Consider the following 23082-nt stretch of genomic DNA (forward strand, 5'->3'; position numbering starts at 1 on the left):
ATATATATATATATATACCCGTTATATCCCAGACTGCACATGTCCCTAAAAGATGCCTAAAAGACAATTTAAAGATGTCTTATCGTGTCCTTTAGATATCTTTAAGATGTCTCTTGGCCTTCTTGTGCTGTCTGGGATATAACCATTAAAAATATATAACCATTTAAAGTAAGCATAAAGCATATATAATGCTAATAGAATTAATAAATACTAGAGAAAGATAACAAAAAAGAAAAAAAAATATGAATAATAAAATTATATTTTCGTAATTTTTAATTAAATTAGATATTATTAGACACATTAATAGATAGATAAATTAGACACACACACACACACACAATTATTTTATTTTATTTAAACAAAGCACAATAAACAAAACTTCTAATTGTAATATTATACTTAGAATAATTATGAAATGTTACATAATAGAAATAAAATAAAAGATTCCTTCATGAAACAAAACAAAACTTTACACTATATAACTAATTTTTATTATAATTATAATAAATAATTAAGTTTTTTATGATAAGTGTTATTTTTAATAATTTATTTAATAATATTAATATTTTGTTTATAATATTTAATGATAAAAATCATATAATTTATTTATATGAGAGATAATTACAATATACATCTCATTCAAATATATATAACATTCAGTTTTTAGGATTTAAGAAAAAAATGGACGGAAAGTTTCTATTTTCCTTTAAAAGAGTTATTTACACTAATTGCCTCGTGATGAAATCGAGGAAGGCTGTAACCTTTGTATATACTCCTGGAAAACCTGGTTCTGCGCATTTAAAACCATATGATACTACTCCAACAATATAATAAAATTTGTGATCTCGAGGACTAGGAGACATCATTGGCCCACCACTGTCACCCTGAAAAACCATTTCATATCGTTATTAAAAGATAAATAATTAATAAAAAAACATTTATTTAGCAAATTAGTAAAGACTTTTTATCTTTTAAATTTCAGTTTTTTTTTTTAGATTGCTGTATTATAATTCATTTCTCATTATACATTGTATTAACACACACAAGCTATTACATATATAAATAATAAAAAAGATACAAAAATTTTCAGAAGTTAATAGAATTGTGCTTACAGCAAAATATTAATTGGATAGCTAATAAACTTGATAAATATAGTAATAAAACTGTATCAATAATGATACTAAGAATTATTTAAAAAAAAAACGAAAATTGATTTAGAATCAAAGTATGGATAGCTCAGATTAAAAACAATTAACTTTTGGGAGAATACCTGCTCAATTGATTAAAGCGTATGATATATGCACATAACTTAATTCATTAATTTTTTATTAATTAAACCATTTTTGTAAAATATGGCAAATACATTTAAAAAGTTTTTATTAATTTTTTAAAATAATTCTACAATTATTTCTCACCTGACAGGCGTCTTTTCCACCTCGAGCATAGCCGGCACATAGAACGCGGCTATCTATTACATTTCCTTTAAAATTCTGAAAAGCTGTTCTGCATTCTTCTTCTGTACGTATAGGAATTTGTGTCTGCAAAAGCCGACTGCTTGTGGGTCCACCTAAAAAAATAAACAATATTATAAAATAAATTATATTATAATAAAAATATAAAAATACTAAGAATTATTTAAAAAAAAAACGAAAATTGATTTAGAATCAAAGTATGGATAGCTCAGATTAAAAACAATTAACTTTTGGGAGAATACCTGCTCAATTGATTAAAGCGTATGATATATGCACATAACTTAATTCATTAATTTTTTATTAATTAAACCATTTTTGTAAAATATGGCAAATACATTTAAAAAGTTTTTATTAATTTTTTAAAATAATTCTACAATTATTTCTCACCTGACAGGCGTCTTTTCCACCTCGAGCATAGCCGGCACATAGAACGCGGCTATCTATTACATTTCCTTTAAAATTCTGAAAAGCTGTTCTGCATTCTTCTTCTGTACGTATAGGAATTTGTGTCTGCAAAAGCCGACTGCTTGTGGGTCCACCTAAAAAAATAAACAATATTATAAAATAAATTATATTATAATAAAAATATAAAAATATAAAAAATAACAGGCCGACAAAGAAAAATTTTTGTCGAGTAATTTTAATCAGAGTAAATGTTTCTTATAGATTTTTGGTCACAAAAAACAATGCCGCTCTCCAAATTGCTGCATCACGTCAGATTTCAAAGTTATTTTGAATTTTAAAGTGAGAAATCAGCGATTTCTAATTTGGAGCAATTTGGACAACGGCATTGTTTTTTGTAGCCGAAAATCTATAAGAAACACCTACTCTGATTAGTTACTTGACAAAAATTTTTTTTGTTGGTCTGTATAATTATAATACAAAGCATTTTAGCACTACTTGACATATAAAATTATTACATAGTTATTAAATTTTTCATGTATACATACACATTATTTACCAGATTATAATTAGAAATTAGAGAAATTTATCACAGATTATAATTAGTAAAGAATATACTTGTGTGTGTAATTCATTTCAATCAGTACTTACGGAAATAAACAGATCCCCATCCAGCAACGAAAGGATATGTATTTTCCAGATTTCTATATCTATTAAAATCATCTACTGGAAGACAAATGGGATGAATCGTTGCTGAAAATTTATAAAGTTGATATCAATTTATCATCTAGTAATAAGAAAAGAAGTTAAAAAATTCTAGAAACTATCTAAGTTATAATATCTAATTTTGCTAATAGCTAATATCTGATTTTGAAAATTGTGATGACAATATTTAGTTTTGCGCAGATTTTATCGATTTTATAAATCAAATATCTATCTATTATTTTAATGTAGCTATATTTATAGAAAAGATATATAAATCTAATTGTAAATGTAAAGATTTATTCTTAATCAAATAATTCTCACTTAAAAGCAAAAAGAAAAAATAAAAATTTTTGATATCTTTGAAAAGTTTTGATATCTCTTTGTAACTCTTTTTGGCGCGAAATGATAAATATATCATCAGTCACGAATTACGCTAATAAAAAGACAAAACGCGGGGAAAATAAATTGATAGATACAGAACAAATACTTCCTGAGAAATCGATTATGGTCTCAAATATTAAGTTTTCTCATTTCTCCTCAGCTCACATTCCATACCAATCAAATTTTTTTAGTAATAAATTTTACACGGTTTTTTGGTCTTTCTTGGGAACAATCACGTAATTGAAAAAAAATAAAAATAGACATTAGTAGAATAGGAAAACTCACGTGTATAAGGTACTTCTCGAGTTGTTTTCAAGACAGCCACATCGTTCGTATGGCTCGTGGGATTGTAGTCGGGGTGTATTGCTTTCCTTTCGATAAAGTCCTCGAAGGGAGACGCTCCATCAAAATCGTTGTCGAGATCCAAGTCACCTACACGTATTTTGAACAAATCGTCCCGTCCATGTACGCAATGCGCAGCAGTGAGCACGTGCCGAGTGGAAATCAAAGCGCCGCCGCAAAGCCATCTCGGAACATTCGGATCTCTCGGGCTTCTATATCCGAGAGCGGTAAGCCAAGGCCAAGCACCTGCAAAATTCAATCAATTAGTTATTATTATTAGCGTTAACACTGACAATGACACTGATCTATGTTACGCTTAATATTTTGTAACCGGCATTCATATCAATATCGTATCAATTAAGCATTGAAATTTAAGATTCTGCCGAAACGAAGGCTATGTAAAATTAAAAAGAGATTAGCTATTTATTTTCACTTATTGACATGTGAAATAAAATCGTTTGTAACAGAAAGAAAAATCTTCAATTTTCGCAAAGAGAAAATCGATAAAGAAAACACTTCTATAAAATTTCTCCGAGCTTAGAAAACAAGGAAGACGTATTTTAAAATTGTAAATTTTTCTTAGAAACATATAATTTTAAAATGTGATTGTTGATGATGCATGACAAGCAATAAAAAAATGTATTAAAACGTTGATCTTAGGAGTTTCTTTAGCATAAAAATCATTCGTACCTAACGAAGCTGGCTCGCCACCAACGATCTTACGTAGCGATACATTACTGAATCCGCAATCAGGTGGATGCAAAGGACCATACACAGTATTCGTGATCTCGCTACGACCTTGATCGTCTTCCAAATTGTTGCCTGTGTTTCCTGTATTACCGGTATTTCCGCCATTGATGTTGTTAGGACAGCAAACTCGAGGGTCTCTACCCTCGAATCCGCAAACCGAAGAACGGAGGAAATTTACTACCGCTGGATCTTGAGAATTTGATTGCAAAAGGTTGAGCAACACTGCACAATTTTTGATATTTATGCATATGCCGGGTTGTCCTTGCGGATTCTGGCATGAACCTATAACGTCAAAGCTTAAATTTAACGAAGTTAATACTATATTTAGTGAATTCCTTCAAAAAAGGTCAATATGATTTTTTATTTATATGCACATCAGTATAATTCTAAAAGACTAACGTTTTTATAAAATCCGCTTTAGACGATCTATAATTCGTGATAAAAGACTTAAGATAGGATTCTATTTATAATTTTATATGCTATATATTCTAATGTATATATACGTGTATATATTCTAATACGTATTTTTTGTATGTGTGCATATTACACTTCTTCAAATGTTTTCTGTATTACACGATACATAAAACTGTAAATAAAATTCCATATGTCTCGTAAATGACTTCTTATACGTTGACATAGTATTACTTTTAGATATATGATATACATATATATTTTTTACATACATTGTATAAAAATTAGATTAATTATAATGTCCCGTAAACATTTCGTTATTCAGTTATAATGATCAATTCTTCAAAAATCTCTGATTAACCAATATAGGAATTATAGGGTAGTAGTACATAATTGTAGAAATATGATTTAGCATGAAAGATTGTATACATATAGTTTTAAGCATTGAACATTTATGTACATACGATAAAGATTTATGTATGTCTGATTATATCTAAATACTAGTTATAGTATGTAAATGCATTTTCTGTGAAAAAAAGTGAATAATATGTTTGCTAATGTTGTTAATGTTGCATCGCTAAGTACTGTCTTTTAAAATCTCATGACTATAAATTTAAAGTATTCCGGTAAGTATATCATCATGGTTTATATTGTACAGTGAAATATATCTATGAAACAAGGTCAATTCTATAGATGCGTTCAGCTATTCATTGTCAGATATTTATGCCGCATAAGGTTAAAACTTATATCTTTCCTTATTTTATAGCAAAATATTATATGTATATTTATAAAAAAATTTTCCTTTTAAATTAATTGATTTCAAAATGTTTCTATAATATATTAATATGTAACACATACATATATTACATTTATTGTATATTACATTTAGTCATGTTTTTTTATTTGTTTCATTGATTATGTAATTTCTAACTTTTTATCCTTTATTTAAGACTTCTTTAATTTGCAATATTTATTATAGAATTTCTTAAATTTATATATTGCATTAAGCTAGTATAATGCATAATTGTACAAACCCTTTCTGTCAATTGTATCTTTAAGTAATTATATCACTATTTACAGCACGAACTAAAGCAGTCTATCTAATAAATCGTAACAACTTATTTCCATTCATAATGATTACTCTATAGATCAATAACCGCGACCACATCCGATAAATTCTCTGCTGATTCAATTATACTACATGTGATTATAATAATTAATTAATATGAAAATAGAATTGTGATAATTGTATAATTAGCCATTAATTTTTCTATTATGTTTCACACCGATTATTCTTATTTAATTTAAAAAAATGTTATAAGAAAATGCCCATCCTAAACATATATTCTCAATTATTGTGATACTAATAATTTCTCGTTGAAACTTTCAGTATTTATCTCAAAGTGCACTTTACATCATATTAATTTCAATCACGAATCTGACAGATTGTATGATTCTTTTAACTTGTGACGATATTTTTCTCAGAAACATCGTATCATTGAAAAGAAAATGTAAAATGTTGCAACAAATCGGCCTCCAGCCGACCTTCATCGATGGTCATGCTATATTACAGGAGACTCTCGTTCTTTCGATTTAAAGAATCTTGCCTTGGCCGTGTTCGGATAATTCTATGTCAATACCTACTACTGTAATTTCTCGGTAATCTGTGTAATAATATAATGTAAAAAGTTTATAAACTTTATATATATATGATATTATGTATACCTATAAAGATTAATTAAACTTCAGAAATTTGTGAGAAAAGTATACCAAACTTAGCACGCGTTAAATTATTAAAAGATATAGTTTTTAATATACAAAAACATATTGATTTAATTATCATAAATCACGATATAATATATCATTTAGATATAACTTTTATAAACATCTTATAATAAATCTTACAGTATATAGAAATGAAAATTGTTAAGCCATTAAGTCATTATGGATAAAGTAATAATTACGCAAGACGGAAGACGCATTCGAGAATAATGACAGCAATATGTATTTACATAGAATTAGATAATCTTTTGTGTCTAGACATGTGGATATACCGGATTTCTTTCGTTCGAAATATTAGTTCGCTATTATAAGAAAATGATATTAGTAGTTTGCAAGTAAAATCTGACCGACGTTTGTGACGAGATTGTAATGGAATCTGTAGACACATATATTACTCGAAATGGTAATAAAAAGCACATACCTTGAGACTGCGTTGATGGTATTAATATACATAGCAAACTGATGAATGCGATGACGGAAGACCACATCTTAAATCACGCGCGTCTATCCTAAAAATTCACATACATTATATTATCTCATTGTCAATATTTAAGTAAATCAATTTATAAATAAATTTTTTGTGTCCCCAAAATAGTTTTAATAATTGGATTGTTAAGAAATGTAGAATGGGCCTTAGATTACACATTAGCAAAACTGAAAAAACGAGATGCATTGCTTGAGGTTTAAGAGAGAAAAGATACGCGTGTGACGAGGACTGTTAAATAAAAACATTGCAAAGAAATTCGATGTACCAGGGCGTAGCACGTGCTCGGAGATTTCGATGCTTCTACAGCGCTATTAGGTTTTTACTCGGCGTGAAAATAAGTTCTGCCTGGGTACCCCCGACATTGAATGAATGCGAACCAAACATAATGGATGATTTATATTAGACATTTGCAACCTAGCGTGACAACATTGTTAGCGGATTCCCCTGCGATTCATTTCATGGTCAAAGTTAATTACAAGTTATATCTGACATTGAGAAAAATAAAATCACTCCGAATTAAATAAAAATAGCATCATACTAATAACATCAACCCGAAGATACGCACATTGAAAAAGTTACAATATTGACAAATTATTAAAATTTCCCAGAAAAATTACTGTGAGAAGATAAGTCAATAATTTAATTATGGTCTCAAAATAAAAAATTACATTTCCTTGTTAAATTTAAAAGACAATTTATAACATGTATACTGATGCAAAATCTTATAATATCTATGTATATTAATTAGTATATATAACATGTATACTGATACAATAAATATTCTTATTCAAAGTTTAATAAATATTGATAAATCGCAATTTAATAAATACTAAATTCCATTTTTAAAATTTTGCTAAAAAAAGGCTATATCCCAAATTCATAAAAAAATCGACAATTGGAAAATTATGAAAACAGATAGATATATTTACTGTGTACGAAATCGAAAGACAATAAAAATACTTTTTATTTAATTATTAAATATCATAACGTTCATGTTATCTTGTTTAGAACAATATTAAGAATTTTGTTTTCTTTCTTATCATGTTTACCGATAGTATATATATCTTTATGAGAAGTGTCTAATAATAAGATGCTAATATATATATCGAAGTATTGTAATACAATACGGACACACATCTGTTGCCTTAATTATGATATTGATGCATGTAATTATTGTGACAATATGTGTATAATTTAGAAATTCAAGCCAACTGCAGTCAAGTATAATTATCATACAAATCGACCAGAAGCGGTAACGTTTATCAACATATAATGTTTAACAAAACATAATTTTTTTCGCGCGTTAAATAGACATCAGCAATTTTCGAAATTATATAATGCAATTTTTATTTGATAACTTGATACGCACATCAACTTCTAATACATAATTTAACATAACATTGTTATCATGAGGTTAAAGCTGAAAGACAAAATGACAAAGAGAGAGAAAGAGATTAAAATTGATATGATATAATCAATTCCTTTAGATTTTATTGGCTACAGAAGCGCAAAAATAATTTTCATATACTTATGACAATAGAAACGAAACTGATAATTGATATAAAAACTATTAATAAAAAATTATTGTATGTGTGTGTGAATTGTATATTATTAAAAATTTTATTTACATCGGAAATTATATCGGTTTCAATTTTTTTCTCAAAACGGACATTAATTCAATCTGCTTTAATTGTTACTTACTAATTAATTAATATGTTGCACACGATCGAGATCCTTTTGCACAGAAATAAAGACACTGGCGGTTGATAGATCAACGAGAACAGCGGGAATTGTCGATGAACACCGCACGAGGATTACTGAATTGCTCTCCTCTGCCGCATTCTCTTTATAACGGACAGAGAAGCAATCAACCAATAGTCATATGCTAGACTGGGATTTAATTGTATGCGTGTAAATATGAAAGATTCTTCAATGTATATTTATGTATATATGTGAGATATATAAGAATTGCTGAAATATATCTTCGCATGCTAAATATATGTATATAAATGCCGATTGTTACAATATGAAACAAGCAAAATGATATATCGCTTTTCTGCTTTACACAGTTATACACACATTTGTGTGTATAAATTGAAACTAAACTTGTATTAATAATTCATCATTTATATATATATAAAAAAAATATTTTGTTATAAAAATTATAAGTTATATCAACAAATTACGACTTTCCATTAATTTTTTGATAAGAAAGAATCAGTTTCAAATGTTTTTAAAAAAGCAGCTGAATTTTAATTTCACATCATTTTGCTGTACATATATGTCACAGCATTTTTAAATGTATAAAATCAGTTGATAATTTTTAAAATGTAAATATATGTTTTGTTGCTTATAGCGCAAAAGAAACTGTAGCAAATAATTCAGTACATTTTATGTTATTGATATTTTAAAAAAGTATGACATAATTATACTTAAATGTAATATTCTCCATTACACATATAATTTTAAGCAGAAAAGCATATCATTTTACTTGTTTCATATTGTAACAATCGACATTTATTTATATATTTAGCATGCAAAGATATATTTCAGCAATTTTCATATATCCTACATATATACATGAATATACATGGAAAAATTTTTTGTATTTACACGCATACAATTAAATCCCAGTCTAGCATACGCGACTATTGGTTGATTGCTTCTCTGTTCGTTATTATATTTATTTATTATACATATAACTATATGTATATGATAGATATAATCAAACTATATTGCTATACAAATGTGCACACACAATCAAGAACTTTATTCTCTTTATGAAAAAAATCGGTCCTGAAATATTCGTAAAAGTCTCATGTTTCCAGATTCCCGATATGAGTCATCGGGGAAAATCGTATATATAATACGGCTATCGAGATCTTTTTTATAATTTTATCTCGCTTTCTAAATGCTACTTTGGACAATCTCTCTCTCTTTCTCTCTCTCTCTCTCAGATCTGTTTTAAATTTCTGGGGTTTTACGCATCAGAAAGAAAGGTGGCCTTGAGTTATCGTTTATGTTGCTCATACACGATACATAATGATGTTTTAATAATTTTGCGTATCTTTTATAATTACAAAGCGTGCGAGGCTACATAGTTCCGCGTACGCGGTGATTTACCGATAATAAACAGCAATCAATTTTGTATCTTTTGTATTCGATAGTGCAAGCGTGCATTTTACTCACAAGGACATTTTTTGTGTATCACGAGTGAATTTTTTAATCATGTTCACAATCAGTAATATCGGATACATGATCGGATGTGCGAGTGTAGCGAATCAAATAATTTTAAGAGTTTTAAAACATGATAATACCTTTTTCAAAGAATCATGTATTTTGCATAACATTTTCATCTATATAGTGTTGCAACAGTAAGTCAATACAATTTTGCATTATTATTTTAATTTATTATATACAGTATAAATTCTCTTTTATTATTTATATGAAAGTATATAAAATTATTGTTTTTTTTCTGATTTACATATCCTGCAATTATAATTAATATAAATGTGTGTGTGTGTGTGTGTGCGTGTCCACTTGTGCTCTTATTTTGTAAAATAAGAAGTCGTCAACTACTTGTATATGGCAAATATATCTTTTTTGTTTACGATCCTTGAAATAGACCGTATTATACGCATTATACGCACATCATCTACGAAATTTTAATTATGTATGAACTATATATATGAACAGTTAAATTAATATATTCAATTAAACAATTGCTAAAATTTGTGTTGTATAAAATACAATGGTCGTAAAAGATTACACTTAATAAGCTTAATAAATGAATTTTGATAAATAATTTTGGTATATGGCAGTGTAAAAATATTTTCATGATGACAATCATTCATCAGTAATGAAACAAATTACATATATGTGAGATTTTATAATATTAATCGGAAAAAATAAAATTTATAATTTAGCAGAAATGTATGTATGTGTATGTGTAGATCTTTATAAATCTCTTTCAGATCTTTTACAATAATCTTTAATAATATATAATACTTCTCTTTTTCTTTTTCAATTCATTCTTTAATATCAAACTAGTAACAGAAAATCTTATGACATATTTATCTTATGATGTACCTTTTCATGTTATCTTATATATTACATTTTATATCAAACATTGACAAAATAAAATTATTTATGTCGCAGTATCAACTTGAATATTGAAGATATTCCAATGTGATAAAAGTGTTGCTTTTACTATAATTATTTAGGATTATTATAACTAGAGAACAATATATTGGATTCTATTATGTAACATAACATATATACAAGAGTGACAATATATATAAGGCCTGACAAACAAGTGATTTTTTCTCTGCAAATTTCATACATACAATGGCGATTATCTTTAATTCAAAATTGCTTAATCATTCTGTAGATATATTCGTTTATATTTATAACTTAGGCTGTCTTTGGCTTAGCATTGATGATAGTAATGAAAGAAATTTAATATGAAAATAATTATTTCTTTTAAATATAAACGTATCATATATTATTTTTGGCATTATTTCAAATAGCGCGCTGTGTTCCAATTTAGTTTGAATAATATTAAATCAAAAAAAATATCACAAATATAATTTGAATAATGCACTAATGATATTCTTTCTCACATAAGGAATAATTGATAGTAAATTTCAACAATTGTAAATAATAACTTTCCAATATTCAGATCTATGTTAATATTATATAATATCTACGATAAAAAATCAGGGTGTTAATATTAGAGGTACAAATCAGTATATAAAAAGACATAATTAAAAAAGAAAAAGAAAGAAAAAGAAAAAAACAGCTATGCTTTAAATTATTATTAGTAATATGACATGTAATACTATTATATGACATGTAATAGAATTTTGTCAAGATCACAAATTTAATCCAAGCATTACAAAAATTTACATGATATCAATAAAATATTTACAATAGAAATTTCATTAGTCTCATAAATTGAAGTACACTGAATGCATATAATTTATATAATATGTATTGTATACCAGAAGTACTATGTCGATATAGAGTCAAATTGAGTTGCCAAACTATATATCTTTGTGTATATTCTTTTAACTATGTTCTATACTCAAAGATATATAATATTTTTGTAAAGTCATATAAGAGAGTTATTTTAAATTTCTTATAGCATAGATTTTTTTACATCGTATACATATATAAACAAAGATAAAAATTAGATATTGATTAATCATTAATATGTGTAAACAAATTTAGTCTTCAATATATTTATCATTATTATCATTATGCATAAAACCAACCGCAGTCAGAGATGTATTAAAATTGAACATCGACAACTCGTCTTGTCTTCTTGAGGAACTCTGCTCATATTTCGTAATTATTTTGATTATCCATTACATTTTTACATCATTAATCCATTGTAATAGTGGTAACCCAACACAATTTCTCCTGGATGGACCATCTTGAGAAATATTTAATATCATGTATACATACATACATATTATATATATATATATATATAATGTATATTAGAAATATTTAGAAATATATGAATTATATCTAATTACATTTTAAAAAGAGGCAGATATGAAAAACCTCAAACTATGTCGAAGTAGTGAACTCCTTATGGAGAAAAGTTTCAATATCCACTCGACATATAGGACAACGTTTATTGGTGCATAACCATCGATCAACGCAATCGATATGAAATAAATGCATACATGGAAGCCTCCTACAAAACAAAACAAAATTTACAATTTATGAAAAATTATATTAAAGCTATATAAAAATTTTGAAACTAAATTTTACCTGACACTTTCACAATCTTCAAATTCAGATAAACATATTGTACACTTCTCGATAGCATCTTCTCCATTTTCAACTTTTTTTACCTATAAACGAATATGTTTATGTAACATATTATGACATTATATAATATGTTGCTGTTATACATGTAATATAAATAAAATACATGTGAAATAATATTAAAAGTTTTCGCTATAAATATCTATCCTTACCCGTTTGTATTTATGTGGGAATGTGTTGCTTTCAATAGATTCTTGTGTAGCCCCACAACTTATATGACCCATACGTCGTAAATCAACAATGCGCATATAATTGTCCAATCGAGCGGACATGTGACGCGCTCCTTGCAATACAAAATCCGATAGACCAAACGGTGGATATGGTATCATATCATGTGTTCCAGATCCTTGCTGTATGTGTATGTAAAACAAGATGAATGAATGATTGAACGCAATATCTAGAATCACGCACAATGTGTGTACTTTATAATTAAAAAAAAACATACCATATGAGGATGGAAACTAATGTGAACGTGATGCATACGTTGAGACGGCCGTTGATGCGGATCATAGTGATACATATGATGATGTACATGTTGATGTACCGGCATTGAGGGCAACATCACTGGAGGGGTCTGCTCCATTTCTTCCACGCCATTTAACGGATTTACCTGTGAGTAACATAAAATGCAAATTACAAGATATGATATTAGGAGGTGTTATATTCTAACAAAAATCAAATTACGATTATAGGTAGCACAGGGCATGATCCTCTATAGAAATTAGGTGGCCCTCGAGCCTCAGGATGGCTATAAACAGTAGGTTGTTGCGGGGGCGGTAAAATAGGTGGAAGATAATTTTCTGTATATGCTGCGTTATCTGTTTCATTGTTACATCGAGCACTCGAAGGACTGTTGTTTTCGCCACTTCTTCGAGCAACATACGTCGATGAATGTATATGAGAATTACATGGTCCCGCATTACTAAAAGTATAATTTATGAATAAATATTTTTTATCAGATAAAATATAATACAGTAACATTAATACTAACCCGACGTGATGCGACGAAAATCTGTGATAAAGCCTTCGTCTATGTACTTCTTGCATGCGTTGTTGATTTACCCACAATCTTTCTTGAAGTGGGTGCATGCGTGGTCTTGTTACATTCGCAGATGCATCTAAATGAAATAATAATAAAATCTTCATATTTTTAATTCTTATATATATATATATATATATAACTGATAAATAAGTTTATTATTGATAAATGATAAACATTTATAAAAAGAATTCTCTTACCTCCTACAGATCCATAACGTGAATGAGCAGGCATTCTGTGATTGTGATATGTGCCTCTATTATGCATGTTATGATGTGTTAAATGATTCCAATAATCCATGCCTGTGAATCCACGCATACAGTGCGGATTACTTCTAAAAAAAAAAGATTTTATATCATATGTCATACTAATTATATAACAATCAATTTACAAAAAAAAAATTATATTTAAAAATGCACACACAATATAATTTACCTATGATTATAATCTGCCGACCACGGACTAACTACAGGATTTGTCGATGTAGACGGCGTGTGTTCTTCATCAGATTCTACAGTTAAGTCAACTACAGTAACTGTATGATTATCTTCACTCGCATTTTCTAACGAATTCTATAACAATATAAGAAATATATTTTTTTTAATAAAGTTTTTATAATTTACATAGAANNAAAGAGATTTTATATAATTAAAATTTATTTATATAATTAAAATTTATTTATGTATTACATTATTTATGTATACATACCTTGACATTATGATTAACAGTACCAAGTACTTCAACTGAACTGTCCTCATCATCACTATCGCTACTAGAGGACCAATCTAGTTGCAAATCTGGTGCTGATGGCGTGTCATCGTTTTCTATTAAAATTTAAAAATTAACTATTTATAAGAATAACTAATTAAGTATGTTTAGTATATTATAAAAGCTATAAACATACGAGGTGTATGCACCGATTTCACTTCTTGATGAGTTAACACATTTGAATTATATGCTGAACGATGTAAGCTAATAGCCAGACTCAAATTATGATCTCCCACATTTTCTAACATACTTATAGGATCTATATTTGTTGTTGATCTCGTTATACTGTAAATAAAATAACATTTATGTTTTATTTATGTATTATGTATTATATATTATGTATTATTTATTATATATTATTTATAATAGTATCTTATAAAAGAAAAACAACTGTATACATAAATATGTTAATAAACTATAAATACTTGTTTGAAATAGGATGTTCTGATAATCTAGATGGTCCAGCTATACTCAAATTATCTGGTTGTTGACCACTCAATAACTTTTGCTCTTCGTTTCTTTTAGTTTTATGTTTGATTGCCAAATCACGATCGTGTAAAATTCTTTTTGTCCTATAATTATTACATAATCTCTCCTCGCAAGAATTATTCAACTGTCGAGTTGGTGGCTCTTTCTTAGAATTTCTATCTTGTCTATTTTGGCACATATTACAATTTAAGAGATTAGATTGCCAATATTCCTGTGAATCACTAGTTGTATCTGGTGGTGTTAAAAAATTCCCATAAACAAAATTATTCTCGGAAGTAGTAGGATGAGTTGAATTTGTATAAGGATCTATAGCTGCTACATCTGATTCCTCAATATCACTATCTGCAAATAAATGCTCATACTCCATTTCATTACCTACAAATAAGATATATTTGATTTATCTTATATTGTAATTTTATATTATATATGCATGTTATATTATTAAAATATATTTTATATGCACAAATATTGATTAAAATTTTCTCATATATACCAGAAGGGAATCGAGATTGCGGAGATGGATCAACTGTTGATGTAAATGCTGTATCAAATATATCAGCTAATGATGTAGAATTAGCTTCTATAGACGCAGTTGTGGATTCTCCTTGAAACAGCTCATTTTGTTCCTCAGGCTTACCTTTATGCCAAACATTTTGCGAACTTGTACTTTCCTCCATTCTATTTCTACAATGGATTCAAAATTACAATAATAAATTCTACTAATTCATAAAATAAGATTAAATTTAGATTTATAATAATGAAAATATTAATCTGAATAAAAACTCAGCCCCGACGATTGAAAATTTTCCGTTTTTAATGGCAATGTTTTCGCATTGCACAACTTCGATACCGAGAACGATATCGAATTACAGGAAGCAAGTTTTACATGATACTACCAAAGATATAATGAAACTTTAGATATATATCTCCGAGATATCTCTTGCTATATGTTATTACAATAAAATCTTGGATCAATACCACGGTAAAATAATTCGTGTATGCCGAAAATACGTTTACCTTATAATTCCTTCAACACTTTCATCAAACGATAAGCGTATCTTCACCACGTCATTTTTATAAGATTTATTTTCTGTGACTCTGCACGATCACACACACTTAAATCATATTTTCCACATATGCTGATATTACCTTCGAAGTCGAGACACTACAAATTTGATTAAATTGCTATCTATCCAAAAAAAAAAAAAAACGTGTGAATATATATAATTCTTTTATGTCGGTGTAAAGTAATGGTGAAATCGAAAAGAATTTATGTAGACTGGTGTAGAGACGGGTCTCTCTTCCTGTTAGCATAATACACACATCTGGAAATCGCGATACCATCAATCGTACCTTTCGTCAACTACGCTGACTATTCAAAAGTTCCGTTGATCGTACAGTATACTACCTTTTCAATGGCCGCGTTCAGCAGAGAAAGCGCTCAGTTATCGTCTTGTCAACACTTGACGTTGATTCGTTGGTTCTAAAAGTAAGAACCAATCACATTCGATTGCTACTAAGCGGTTTTCTCTGCTGAACGCGACCAATATCTCTTGCATCGCAAGTATTTTATGGTTACGTTTGTCTCATAGGGATTTTCGTCGATTTCTCTATTAATATAGCTATTTTTGTGCGAAATAGTTATGCCGCTGGTAGTGTCAAAATAAAAAATTACACTTTGAATTGCCTAGGAATATTTGTTGTTTTTGAATTGCCGGCACTAAGTCAACAACCAGAATGGCCGTTCCTGCCGTTCCTGTCATTTTAAATTTGAGTTGAACTATATACTGCTATATACAAAGCTAAAGATTAATAAAAGCTCGTATATGTTTAACGCTCCTTCTATGAAACATGTCAATACACGTTACTGTGAGCGGGAATCCTGTAAATATATGTCGTGGAAGAATGGTACTGTCGGACCTAGATCAAATCAAGAAGAATGAACGTGATCGTCGGCGGAGGTTACGCCTGGAGCAGGTATACTACACGTTTGATCGAAATTTATTAATTTACTCCAGTTCGAAAATGTAAATAAGGTATGAATCTGTAATTTGCTACAAATTTCTTGAAATCTATAAAATTGAATCGGATTTTCTATGCAATAGTTGTAGTCAGTTATATCGCGCGCTTGACAGTATAAATATTAGTCAAATGATGTAAAATTGTAAAATGACACGTTGAATTATTATTACAGGTCCGGCAACAGTCAAAGGAAATGTCAAACCGAATTATGGAACGTACTAAAAAGATAAAGAAGGGGTTGGAAAAAGATAGGAGATCAGAACTCGAACAGATGCATGATAGAAAGATTATGGATTTACAACAGAAATATGAGGAAGATCTGGAAGATATTGGTCAGGCTCATGCCCTTGCTGCTTTGCAACCAGATGTGAACATAATAATAGAAGAAGAAGAAAGGAAAGATAGAGCTATGACCTTAAAAAGAGGAAAGGATGCTATAGAACGTATGAAAGAAGCGAAACAGAAAGATAGCGTAGAAGCAGCTTATCAAGAAAGATTACGTAAAGTGCGAGAAGTAGAAAATGCAAGGGCTGCAATGATAGCTAAACTTCCAAAGTCGACATCACCTGAAGAACATAAAAGGACAGACACAAATTCTTCCCAAGAAGATACAAATGAAGAAATTGTTCACAAAACGTTAACTCCAAAGAGAAAAAATAAAAAGGTGCTCCCAAGAAAGTCACCCAGAAGAGCGAAGAAATCTAATTCAAAAGAACAGATAACATCATCACTGAAACCAGGTCCTTCGGGATTACAAAGGCAATGTGTCATACAATCTCATAAATCACCATCAAAAAAAAAAGAAGACAAAGTTGATTACATTGAATATATTGCTGATGATATAAGTGATGATCAACTACCACGAAGAACAGTGCCAATTATAAGCACTACACAAACTGAGGCTGAAAAAGTAGCAAGATACAATCCAGAAGATTATACACAGAATATGTCAGATAATACAAGCAGTATCAGCAGCAGTAGTTCCAACTCAACTAGCGATGATTCGTCATATTTTTCTGAAGTCACAGAACAAATCACATGTAACAAAACTCCAAAGACATCTTCTTCAACAGAGAGTAAAGTGCAATTATATGATCACAATATGCATCAAAGAAATGTCTACAGGAGACCTCCTGGTATAGTTGAAAGAATCGATATTGGAAATGAGCCAAATGCAATAGAAGCAGCACAAGCGATAAAAGATGCAGAGAATGTAAAAACATACATATCCGAAAGCCGTAAATTAAGTGCCCAACGTCGCGGTGAAGATGCGATTTTGCGAGAAAAAGTACAGAAAGATTTCCAGGCATTCATGCAGAATCTAGATCATCTTGCACAAGAAGAGCGCAGATTAAAAGCTAGTCAAATTCAGTCTGCTGAAGAAAGTACGCAAACACGATTACATCAGAGAAATAAATGTCAAGAGGAACATCAAAAGAAATTGAATCGCGCAGGTAAACAAATTTTTGGTACAGATAGTGCATCAGTTCAATATCCTCATCTCACGGAAAGAATAATCACTTTACCAATGCAAAAGAAAGATAATGCTGTACCGCATTCCACATGGCAAGAACCTCATCTCGTTGATGAGGAAACAGATGTTTGTCATACACAACCGGATAAAGATAGCGAAATGTCGCGGGAAGAACAAATATTGGATATGCTGAAAAAGGTCGAAAGACAAAAAAGATTATTATTACAGGAATTTGGTGCAAGTTTGCCAGATGATATATTTAATATCAGTATAAAGCCGGTTTTTGAAGATAAAACGCAGGCAAAAACATCGAAAGCTGCCAAGCCTTTGTCACCTGAAATTAAAGTTATAAATATGTCTAATAGCGATAAATGTGTAAGGAAATATCATAAGGTGAGAAAGCCGAATAAATCGCCTACAAAAAAGATTGAGATTGCTGTACAGGCAGAGCTAGACAAAACTGGTCCAGCAGAGAATAAAAGTGTACAAGTGGAATTGCCTCAAAAAGACACATATATACCGCTTTCCAGCAGAGACGCACCTGCACGTATACCTCATCCGATTGAACCAAAAATTACTATCATTACGCCAGAGACAGATGATAGTAGTAATGATTCAACAAGTTCTGAAATTAGTGGGATGGTCATTGAAATCGACAAGAAAGAAGTGGTTGTAACACCTAAAAGAAGAAAAAGCAGCGTACTAATATCGAAGCGACTATCGCCTCGAGTTTATCAGAAGATTCGCTCAACGTCCGTTAGTTCTAAAGCGACATCACCTATGAAGAGGTTCTCGAGATCTCAGTTAGGCACTCGTCTGACTAGTCCTCAAAAGAAGACGAAATGTTCAGATACACAGGTGGATACAGCCAGTAGAAGAGTCGACATACATGTGAGTAAGTCTGCATTCACCGATGACACAGACCCGTCGCAGGAAACGAAAGTATCGATAGACGCCAGTGCGGAAAGCTCGCAAACGTTTTCAGGGGTGAACGATCAAGAACAAACTTCGGGTAAACCATATCGAATTCGCACGCAAATGAAAAGATGGATTCGAATAAAGGATACTTCCGATACATCGACATCGTTCGCAAGTCCACCACCGTTAAAGCCTAAATCGATGTTTGATGCTTTGACTAATGTTACACCGATCTTGGAGATGTTAGATACTCCAAGACCCGAAGAATTGAGAAGATTACGACAAGAAGTCAGTCCAGTCTCTACACCGGAAACTCCTTCGCCGCGTACAATGATGATGCCGTCGAACATTCCACATCGCGATAGAATCAGCAGAATGCTTAGATACAATACGAATGATTCACAAACCAATGATAGTACTATAATTTCATCGATACAAAACGATCAATCTACATTAACAGATCCATCGGATGCTTGTCAGCGGAAATCGGTAGCATCGGAACACTTAGTTACTCCTATACAACAACCGTCAATATCACCCAAAGTCTGTATATGCAAAAATCCCGAATGTAAACTGTTACATACGAAACTCGACGATATTCACGATTATGCGCTGAAGAATTGTCCTGAAATATTACAAAAATATGAAGACTTACAAAACTTGTGCACAGAAAGAATAGCATCTTTAACTGATCTCATTGAAAAAGTACGAAATGAACAGAAAGGTAAAGTATTAAACAAATTAGTTTCATTAAACATACAATCCAGTTTTAATTATCTGCAATATAACATTTTTATATTGTTGCGGGTACAATGAATACAATGAATTACTTTAAATAATTAACTGCTACTATCTAATTGAATAACATATTGAATCATGTATTACATTGAATGTATTAATAGAATATTGTTTTGGCATATTTATTTTGGAATATTGTAATTTGAAATAATATTACATATATATATCGCAGGTATGGATCTTTCACTAATCAGTCCAAGCGATGAAACTAGCTTAATGCAACTACCAACATCAAGACTGGCACGCGAAGATGCGCAAGCAGTGCAGAGACTGATTGAGAGTATAGAAGCAATTCATGCCCAACTTGCAAAAACTCTCCTTGAATCACAAAGAATTATAGGCAGCGAAGCAATTCCAAGAGATGAACCTTCATGTGAAATGGGAATCCAAGCAGTCACTTCTACTCCCAGAAGTAAATCAATAGATACAGTTAAAGCATGTATACAGAAATCCGAAATAGTAGAAAGCAAAGCTAAGCCAAAGATTATAAGCAATGAGAGAGTTAATATACAACTTAATCGATTTAAAATGCAGCAAAGACCTCAAGCAACGTCGACAACAAAAACGTCAGATCGTAACTCTTGGCCTCCATGTACATTTTCTCTTCACGAAGAAGAGGTAATTGAGAAATTGTCGAAAGAAATTTTGGAACAAAGTAAGAATATGGACAAGACAAGCATCGCCTCAAAAAAGGTTGATGAAATCTTTATGCAACATAAAATGCCGTCTTCTAAGAATATTAGTCTTAAAAATAACATGTCATTAGAACATGAAAAAAACAATAGTATTATAAAAGAAGTTACTTCTACTCAAGAGGTAAATGAGACACTTTTTTATTTGTGTATATGCTACATATTTAAAAATATAAATGTAGAAATTTATTTACTTGAGAACACAAATATAAAAAAAAAGACATTTAAATATATGAAGATTATTTATAGTAGCTTATCATAATTACATGTGTTCACATATATTTAATACATATTGGATGTTAAAAGAAATAATCTGAAAACATATTAGAATATTAATTAATATTATTCACAAGTAAACGATTTTGATATATAAATATTACTTTATACTGTGGATATTTTTTTAGGTAACAAAAGAAAATGATTTCATTCCCATATTAGCTGGTATTCCCAAAATACCGCGTAATCACGGAATTGTGACATCAATAAGTACAAGACCCAAACCACCTATTACATTGTTAAATGGACCATACAGGTAAAATAAATCTAATAATTCTGTTTAATGCAAATGTTCTAATTATATTTTTGTTTTAAATTAATTACTTCATGAATCATTTTTTTTAATTTTAATCCAAACATGATAGAGCAATACTTAAATTATTAATATATTTGGTTTATATATATATGAAGAAGAAAAGAATATATTTGGTACCTTCAAAAACTGAACTTTTTATGGTTACTCTCTCTCTCTCTCTCTCTCTCTCGTGAAACGTTCTGATGAAACACTGCTCCCTGCACAGAGATCACAAAAAACTACAACTATCTGTAAGTCTCCTGAAAAGATAAAAAGTACAGCTGATGGTACAGCAATAAAAACTGAAGCAAATCGAGAGCGTATGCTCGAAAAATGTAATAAACCATTACAATGTAACACAACCACTGAAGAACCTACATCTCAAGTAAAAGATAAACTCGGTTCTTCTATAAGTACCGATTTTAATAATCCACATAAAGATAGTAAACATAAAACAACGTCCACTAGCTTATACAGTTTTTCCGGATTGTCTGGCATTTCCGAAATAATGAGTTCTCCGTCATCAGATATTTTGAAACATGCTTCATCTCCAGAAGAGATGGAAACTGCTTTGAAAAAACTAGGTTTGGGCTGGGCTGTTACGACACTAAAGAAAACCCGAGAAGCAAGTGCTCTTAGTTCATCTTCAAATTCGGATGTTACACCAATAAATACAGCTAGAAGAATGATTTCTCCTACTAAGAAACAGCATGATCCAAGTGGTCTCCCCGATATCAGTGATGTGTCATCGATATCGATTAAAGAAGCTAGTAAAAGCACTGAGCAAGCTGTGCTTTTAAAAGGAAGAACTTCTACGCCTAAATTTCAGAATTCAAATTCCAATAGCGAGAGATCTACTACTACAAATACATCAGAAAGCATTCAAGATCCAAGTGATAATTTAACTGTACCTAATGTGTCACTTATAAAAACTAAATCTGATAAGCAACAAAATCCCTGACATATAAAGTATTTTATATATATAATTTTATTAGTTACTTATTTTTAGAGATATATATTATTACATTTGATGGGATTTTTTTTATGGGAGATCAATTTTAAAATAGGAACCATATTTTCAAATATTAATACATAAATCATTTTTATCTTAAATACAACACTACAGTATGTGTACAATGTGACTATAATGAATAGAGTGCTTACACTTTTGTTACAAATGTAGCTTGAAATAAGAGAACCATACATTTCTAAACAATTTAAAAGTCTAATAAGATGTCAAATAAATGAAATTTTTGAATGTCTGTTGCATTAAAAATGTAACAACGAAATTACATTTAATTATAGCCAATACAATTTTTTTATCTTTATAATTTCTTCATAAAAAGTTGACTTTTTATTGTATATTATTTTAATTATGAAGTAATTATACATAAAAATGAAATACTTATTGGTTCTATCTGTTCTAATTGTATATAAAATTGAAAATCGTGAATTATGACTACTATGTTGAGATTGACAAGGTATATTTTTTAATAATTTGAAACCTGAAATTTTCTGCATATTGAAATATTTTGTATGTTACAAGAAATATGTAAAATTTACGACTAAGAGCAATTTTAAATGTTAATGATTTATAGAAAATTACAATTTGTAAAATAGAGAAAAACTATAAGATACAAATATTTTTAAGAAACAGAAAAATATATATTTTTTCTATAACATATGTATATTTCCAATTTTGTATTTTTTTTTTATATAACAAATATTTTGTGTGCGT

At 29.5% G+C, this 23082-nt stretch overlaps 2 protein-coding genes and 1 pseudogene across 4 annotated transcripts; 1 reads left to right on the forward strand and 2 right to left on the reverse strand.

Moving 5' to 3' along the window:
• Positions 1-586: 586 nt before the first annotated feature.
• LOC115241773 (venom protease-like) lies at positions 587-8578 on the reverse strand. Of its 2 annotated transcripts, none has more exons than XM_029817704.1 (7): positions 8434-8578; positions 6667-6754; positions 3993-4334; positions 3246-3548; positions 2526-2627; positions 1860-2011; positions 587-884 (listed from the first exon to the last, which is right to left on the reverse strand). In XM_029817704.1, the coding sequence occupies exons 2-7, from the start codon at positions 6731-6733 to the stop codon at positions 720-722; spliced, it is 1131 nt and encodes a 376-aa protein (XP_029673564.1). In that variant the 5' UTR covers positions 6734-6754; positions 8434-8578; the 3' UTR covers positions 587-719. The 2 variants fall into 2 exon arrangements, with proteins under 2 accessions (XP_029673564.1, XP_029673565.1); XM_029817705.1 differs by lacking the exon at positions 8434-8578 and adding an exon at positions 6998-7084.
• A 2180-nt stretch (positions 8579-10758) lies between these two features.
• LOC115241757 lies at positions 10759-16074 on the reverse strand. 2 transcript variants are annotated; one of them, XM_029817681.1, is made up of 14 exons: positions 15887-16074; positions 15363-15553; positions 14806-15244; positions 14517-14665; positions 14321-14436; positions 14048-14184; positions 13813-13943; positions 13565-13691; positions 13258-13495; positions 13019-13183; positions 12726-12923; positions 12517-12599; positions 12276-12439; positions 10759-12169 (listed from the first exon to the last, which is right to left on the reverse strand). In XM_029817681.1, exons 2-13 carry the CDS (start codon positions 15544-15546, stop codon positions 12310-12312), a joined length of 2097 nt encoding a protein of 698 aa, XP_029673541.1. In that variant the 5' UTR covers positions 15547-15553; positions 15887-16074; the 3' UTR covers positions 10759-12169; positions 12276-12309. The 2 variants fall into 2 exon arrangements, with proteins under 2 accessions (XP_029673541.1, XP_029673540.1); XM_029817680.1 differs by having other exon boundaries at positions 13813-13946; positions 15887-16073.
• A 295-nt stretch (positions 16075-16369) lies between these two features.
• Positions 16370-22606, forward strand: LOC115241756 (annotated as a pseudogene).
• The last annotated feature ends 476 nt before the right edge of the window (positions 22607-23082 follow it).

Source organism: Formica exsecta, unplaced genomic scaffold, assembly GCF_003651465.1.
Source record: "Formica exsecta isolate Colony F162 unplaced genomic scaffold, ASM365146v1 scaffold51, whole genome shotgun sequence".
In the NCBI taxonomy this organism is placed as follows: Eukaryota; Metazoa; Arthropoda; class Insecta; order Hymenoptera; family Formicidae; genus Formica; species Formica exsecta.

Excerpts from the sequence above, each read along its gene's own strand:
- LOC115241773 (XM_029817704.1), bottom strand. The coding sequence starts at position 6,733 with ATGTGGTCTTCCGTCATCGCATTCATCAGTTTGCTATGTATATTAATA. Across the intron at positions 3,549-3,992 it reads TGGCGAGCCAGCTTCGTTAG|GTGCTTGGCCTTGGCTTACC; the intron begins GTACGAATGATT and ends TGAATTTTGCAG. Across the intron at positions 2,012-2,525 it reads ATGGGGATCTGTTTATTTCC|GTGGACCCACAAGCAGTCGG; the intron begins GTAAGTACTGAT and ends TTATTTTTTTAG.
- LOC115241757 (XM_029817680.1), bottom strand. The coding sequence starts at position 15,546 with ATGGAGGAAAGTACAAGTTCGCAAAATGTTTGGCATAAAGGTAAGCCT. Across the intron at positions 14,666-14,805 it reads GAACATCCTATTTCAAACAA|TATAACGAGATCAACAACAA; the intron begins GTATTTATAGTT and ends TTTTATTTACAG. Across the intron at positions 13,947-14,047 it reads TCGGCAGATTATAATCATAG|AAGTAATCCGCACTGTATGC; the intron begins GTAAATTATATT and ends TTTTTTTTTTAG.